The sequence below is a fragment of the Alnus glutinosa genome, chromosome 4 (assembly GCF_958979055.1).
Source record: "Alnus glutinosa chromosome 4, dhAlnGlut1.1, whole genome shotgun sequence".
Taxonomy (NCBI): domain Eukaryota; kingdom Viridiplantae; phylum Streptophyta; class Magnoliopsida; order Fagales; family Betulaceae; genus Alnus; species Alnus glutinosa.
In genome coordinates, this window is record NC_084889.1 from 34,754,024 (window position 1) to 34,760,727 (window position 6,704).

At 35.4% G+C, this 6,704-nt stretch overlaps 1 protein-coding gene across 1 annotated transcript; it reads right to left on the minus strand.

Moving 5' to 3' along the window:
- Positions 1–2,345: 2,345 nt before the first annotated feature.
- LOC133865340 (uncharacterized) lies at positions 2,346–5,981 on the minus strand. The gene is made up of 3 exons (XM_062301731.1): positions 5,849–5,981; positions 5,328–5,557; positions 2,346–2,850 (listed from the first exon to the last, which is right to left on the minus strand). The coding sequence occupies exons 2-3, from the start codon at positions 5,508–5,510 to the stop codon at positions 2,584–2,586; spliced, it is 450 nt and encodes a 149-aa protein (XP_062157715.1). The 5' UTR covers positions 5,511–5,557; positions 5,849–5,981; the 3' UTR covers positions 2,346–2,583.
- Between the last annotated feature and the right edge of the window lie 723 nt (positions 5,982–6,704).

Here is a 6,704-nt window from a genome sequence, read left to right on the forward strand (position 1 = left end):
GAAAATAGATTTAATGATTATTTTGAAGGAAAAAAAAATTGTTAGAATTATACAAAAATTATATAAAATTATAAACATATCATATCTCATTATATTATGTTTATACAAATCAAGCATGGAAAGTTCCTCCCGGTGTTGCAAATGTGAATTGGGATGCAACGGTTGGTGAACAAAGAAGAATATGGGCATTGGAGTGATAGTACTAGATCATGAAGGGTGAGTTTTGGCTTTCATGTGTTCTACGAACCCCTATATTTCGAACCAGCAGTGTCTAAAGCGCATCTTGGACGACTATGGTGTTCAATAAAGGCTAGTATTGTTTGAAGGTGACGCATTACAAATAATGTAGGCTTTGAAGAGTGGAGGAAGAAGTTGGACTCGACATGGGCAACTGATCGAAAATATTTAAGTTGTAGGGGTATACAAACGGTTATAACCGGCGATTATTGGTTAAAACCACTAACCGCCTAGGCGTTATTGCATTTTACCAACCACCTTCGCTAACTGCCTAGGCGGAAGCGGTTATTTTTATAACCGCCGGTTAGTGGTTATTGGCTAAATAACCGGCGGTTATATAACCGCTTTTAAGTTGGGCTTTGGACAGGTTTTGGATCAGGCTTGGACTAGTTTTTAAACCGATTCTTGGGCCTTTTTGCCACTTTTGGGCCAGTTTTGGCTGCTTTTTGGGTCAATTTTAATGCAGTTTTTAAATCCAAAACCAAAACAAATCCAAATACAAATATATATCCAAAACCCAAACATTACAAATCCAAAACATCCTCAAAAGAATCATTTCCGCTGTACAAATTCATGTTACGAATTGTTTATATCACAAGTGCAATGAAGAAGACTTAATCGAAAAGTTCTTCCACTCCAAAGGAACCTCATCCAGGGACAAGATATATGGCTTCAATTACCGACATTTGACAATGTAGATTAAAAGCTATATATACCAGAAGGCTCAGCGTTCTAACATCCATGGATGTTCAAGAAGTTTTTGTAGCGGCATCTGTTAAGGAGAGAAAAATCAGGCACATCAATAACTATTGAATGAAAATTTTGAGAACGTTAAGCAATTTATGAAGTTGAAAGCAAAAAGGTGGAAACTTGACTAACGAGGTCTTTTGCAATAGAAGAGACAATTGGTTTAGGCGAAAACTTGAGATCAACTTGCACAATCAGAACATTATATAGCATATACCAACAGCCACACACAGTTTAAAATCAACCTAAAATGAAAAATCAAAACTCTAAATGAAGAAATAATTCCAACATCTAGTAAACAGAAAATAATAAGAGATTCAGAACATTATATAGTATATACCAGTAGCCATCACAAAGTTTAAAATCAACCAAAAATGAAAAACCAAATCCCTAAAATGAAACCCTAACACAAATAAAAATCACACACAGTGACACATCCTAAAAAAGCCAAGACAAAATCCCACACAATACACAACACACCCTAAAAAAGCCGAGACAAAAGCATGAGAATGCGAGAGAAATTGAGAAAGAGTGGAGAAGCTTTCAGTGTAGCAACGGTGGAAACAAGCAGCGGCGGAGACGAGATGGGCGAAGAGGTCTAAACAACATTGGAGAGTGGAGGGGAGACGAGAGGCAGAGGTTGGGCATCGTGGGCGAGCGGCGAAAATGTGAGTGAGGTGAAGAAAATCAGAAAATGATTCAACCATAAACCTAAAAGATACTTATATATGTTGTAAAAAACGGCGTCGTTTTGGGCATTGCTGAATGCCAAAAACGACATCCCTCTTACTCTACCAGCCTCCAGGTTTTTAAGTTTATATGTCATTAACCGCTTATATATATATATATATAAGCGGTTAGCAATTATTAACTGCTTTTTTCAAACCCTATAACCGTTAACCGCATTCGCCTAGGCGGTTAGCAGTTAGCGGTTATTTATAACCGCTTTTAAAAGCGGTTAGCGGTTATAAGCAGTTGGCGGTTAGCTGTTTTAAAGCGGTTATAACCGTTCCGTTTGTACACCCCTATTAAGTTGTGCTGGACAATATGCAAAATTGGTCAATTGATCATATGAAAAGGGAAGCAAACGGAGTAGCTCATTTTCTTGCAAAGACAAGAGTGCACCAATTATTAGAACAAGTCTGGATTGAAGATTTTCTAAGTTTTATTAGAGACAGTATGTGCAGAACAACATGTTTTTTCATAAGTTTAACGAAAGTCTCAGCTTTATTTAAAAAGCAAAAAATAAAAAATAAAAATAAAAATACGCCGTTTATGTAAAAAGATGGAGGGAAAGGCCTTTCTTATAATGTTGCTCTTCTATGGCTTTTGAAATTAAATGAATTCCTGATCATCTCCACTTCAAGTGAAACAAAGAGAATCCATTTATTATCCAGATTAGATTTCACAGTTATAAAAATTTACATGTTGCCACGTAATTTAAAGTTTTAAATGACATGACACCGTGTAAACCATGGATCTTATACATCTGGACAAGCAACATGCCCCAACATAAGATAACATGTCCGACGAGTTCAAGCAAAATGCCAATGGATCTGCCCTGCTTAAAGTGCAAAAAGATAAAGAATTCTGTTGCCATCAGTTCTCTTTATTCCCCTCTTGGTCCACCTCATATTCATCTTCATCGTCCTCATCGTCCTCGTCAAGGTCCTCATCAAATAAGCTGCTCCGAGTGAGTTTACTGAGCTCGCCCTTCCCATCATCTTCACTAACAAAATCCAGCCCAAATTTTGTGTCCCGGTGTTTAACCAAAAGCCAACGCAGCAGTCTGTCTTCCTTGTTCAGGTAATGCAGCTCTTTGTTGATGTTCGGTGTAGCCATCATTGTCATCTGCATCAGTTGGCCCTGTAGAATGTATAAAAAGAAGCAAAAGTATGTTTCATTACTCATTTCATAGAAATGTTTCAGATTTAAGTGAGCTTCCCCTTGTTAAAGAGGGAATGTTTCAAGTCCTTGAAAGCTGACACAAATTGGCCCTTCAGACAGTTTCTTAAAAGTGCTTTGCAAAGCCAAACCAGCATAACAGTGGCAAAAGTTTAGCCACTGAAGTAACAAAAAATGTAAACTAAAGTTTCATCCATTCTGACGTTTTCCTTTCTCAAATATAAGAGAACAAAAGGTTTCAAGTGCAATCATTTTAGTCCTGAACTTGACTCCAGTATGACCAACTTGTAAATAAAGACTAGCTCAAATACTTGGAATAAGCCCATGGCCTGGAAAACAGCTTCCAAGATTAGTTTAGTGACATGCAATCTTCAGTCAGCTACAAACTTTCCTTCATCATGAAAAGGTGCAAATAAATTCTCCAAAAACTGAACTATTAGTAAAGAAGTTTGTTCGCACCCTTTCGGATGTAAGGAAGCTCATTCCAGGAGTGCAAAGAAAATGCACCATATGTTACTAATAATCCACAATCAATCAAAGAAAATCAATGGACCCCAATTGTCTGGATGCTACTGCCCCCAACTCCAGTAAATGGCATTCTGAGTAAAAGCTTTTTTTTTTTTCCACCCCCAATGATTACATACATTTAAGTAAGTATTCAACAAGCTATGCACATCCCAAATATAACCAAATGCTTTGAATATGCAGACACTGTAAATCCAAAGAAAAAGTAAACAGGATGAAGAATCAATTATATGCTAATTTAAACGATTGGAGCTTCAAGGTGCATTAACCTCTGGACGGTTGTCACTCCGTCAGAGCGAGACAGACATTCCTAATTCTTCAATTACTTTTTTACGGGGAAACATGAGACGCAGGTTACAAAATGCAGACATTTCATGGTACTTAGTGATGCTCCAGATGACATCCATACAAATTTTACTTTTTTTTCACGAGACTTGATAGCAACTAGCATTTCAGAAGTCCTAACAACTAATGACTGGAGTTAAAATAGATTCCTACTGACCCTAACAATATTGGAGGAGTTTAGCATTCTTCAGCATTGATATGCAACAGCAAAACCCACAAAAATCAAACCTTTAAGAGACCAAATTATCTTATATTTCATCTATATGACTAGTATATAAATTTTCTTATCTTGATTAGGACAAGTTGGTAAAATTCATCTCCAAGTGCAACAACGCAATGGTAACAAAGAAAAACTTGATATCATTGGCATTCACAAATCTGAGTTTTGTGTGCAGTCCTTGGATCCATTCCATGACACGACATTAATCAAACTTGCAAAACTTCCTCTCTTGTTTGTGGTTCAAATTTCAAAAAAGAAAATATCAATTAGGGATGAACGAGAAGCTTAGTTTTATAATAGTGCGAAGTCCAATTTTGAGTATCAATAACTATTTTCTTAAAATTTACCTGAAAAAATTAATGCCCCATAAATGGGGAATCATTAATTCACAGTTTCCACAAGAGAAACAGAATAGGTTCCTCATGTGGCTCCAACTCCAAGATCTACTATCCTTCTATCATTGTCTCTCACTCTTTACCTCCATCTCTCGTGTTTCTGAATTTATACCGACTCAGCTCCAATCTTCCATATGTTCACAGCAAAAGCCTATCGATTTTTTATTTAAAGAAATGCAGAATTAAGTTATAATACTATACACTGGAAATCATAAGTTTTCAACTCATGGTGCTTAATTCAGTCAATAAGTCAGTTCAAAGGCTCTGGTATGGAAAAGGTTATATGCACCATAAAATAACAGTAAATCGAGAACATGTTTTTGCTCAGCAAAGCTCACAGCTCTTTGCAGGATCTAACTTAGAATAAAGATGTAAGAGACACTTGAACAGAATCTAATGACTTAATGGAAGGTGACTTGGCAAATATAATGATTTGAGCACTAGGAAACTGGATTGATACTATTAAGAAGATTTTCAATTTCATGTCATCCTTCCGACATTCTCTCCTTCAGGTTCCAAGACCTGCTAGTTCAAAATCATAATTTACTGCTGTTCTTGATATCACATTTCTGGTAAGCTCATAATTTCATATAAGCTATCCTCCATCTTATCAAACCCATTAGTCAATCAAGTACTACAGTATTGTTCATTTTTCATTCTAATCTCAATCTAATCCAAAAGGCAAGTAAACGTATTGTTCATTATTTTTCTTTATATATCAAATTTCACGCAAAAGAGTGCTTTGGTTACTTCAATAAAAGTCGAGCACCTTAAGCATAACTTACATGAACAGCTGCATCCAACCACTTAAGTAACACATCATATGCCAATAATCCAATGCATCACAAATGACACACTCACATAGTGCTCCAACAAATCACAGAACATAAGTCCCATACCAAATTAAAACACCAGAACTTAAAAAAGCAGCCAAAGTAGTAAAATAAATTCACCTGGTAGTATCTCCCGTCAAGCTTTTTAATACCATAACCCAACTGAACAGTGCCAAAGGACTTTATATCAGCGAGAACCCCATTTCTACTGTAAACGTGTTTTCCCACTCGGGCAACCAAGTCCATCAATGCCTCTTTCGTCACATTGGGTTTCAACAAAAGCATACAATCATAAAGAGGCATTTTTTCTTTCTCTTCTGCCCCTTGTGCGGCTCAACCGGTTCTCTATACTGCTTTTACATAGTCATGTAATAACTAATCAAATAAATGGAATCTCAAAATTTAAACAAAACCCAATAATATTCTAAAGCTGAATGCAAAACCCTTGAAGAAATTAATCCGAAACCTTGTTTGGTTGTTAAGAAAATGTAATCCAAATCTTATTAATCAACGAACTCAACAAATATAGCTATCTAAGCTTCAAAAAATCAAATGTTGAGAAGCAAATAATTTTAAGCACCAGAATTGATAACCCTAACCCTAACCCTAACACGAACTGAGTTAGGAGGGGATTGGCGTACCGACGATAGTGGAGACGGCGGAGAGGCGTTTGGAGTCGCAGTTCACGGCTTCGAGTGAGAGACAAATGGGGAAGAAAAACAACAAGTATATAATGAGTGGCAATTTTGTAATAATATAGAAACATTGTTATTTTCTTAATTTATAATTATATGATGAATTTATATAATAACTTAAAGAACTGCATGCCCTTCTTAATCTTTGTGGTGCCCAAGGATATCCGAATCTGAATGTTTTATAATTGGCTGTTCGAATTGCGATTAATTCAAGCAGTTAATCGAAAAAGGGTTTTTGATAAATCTATTTATTCGAACAAGTCTTGAATTGTTCAATGATTAGGATTTTTTATAATTTCAAAAAAATTATAAATTTTCAAATTATATAAATTCAAGCTTTTTTTCTTTTTCTTTTTCTTTTTTTTTTTTTTTTTTTTTTTTTTTTTTTTTTTTTCACTTTTGAATAGATGATTTTTCTTTACTAAACTAAACAATAGTTTTTTGCTCACAGTTTTTATACGACACATTATTAACATGACACATTTTTAATATGTAACATTTTTCATACCGTTCGATGCATGAAACGACCTAAATTCACATAATTTGAGAATCTACAATTTTAAATAAATTGTAGGAGATCCTGATTCGTTGTTGAAGCACATGCTTGATTAGGTGAGACTCATAAGAGCTTGTATAGGTTGCAATTGGATTGATCCCTATTTCAATTCGGAATTTGATGATGAACCCAAAAGGTTATATGCATTTGGATACTACTTCTTTTTTTTTTTTTTACATGTCCATACAAGAAGGGAAATTGAAGATTAAAATCAGTGACCTCCGCTTTATGAAGCCTGGTCCCAAC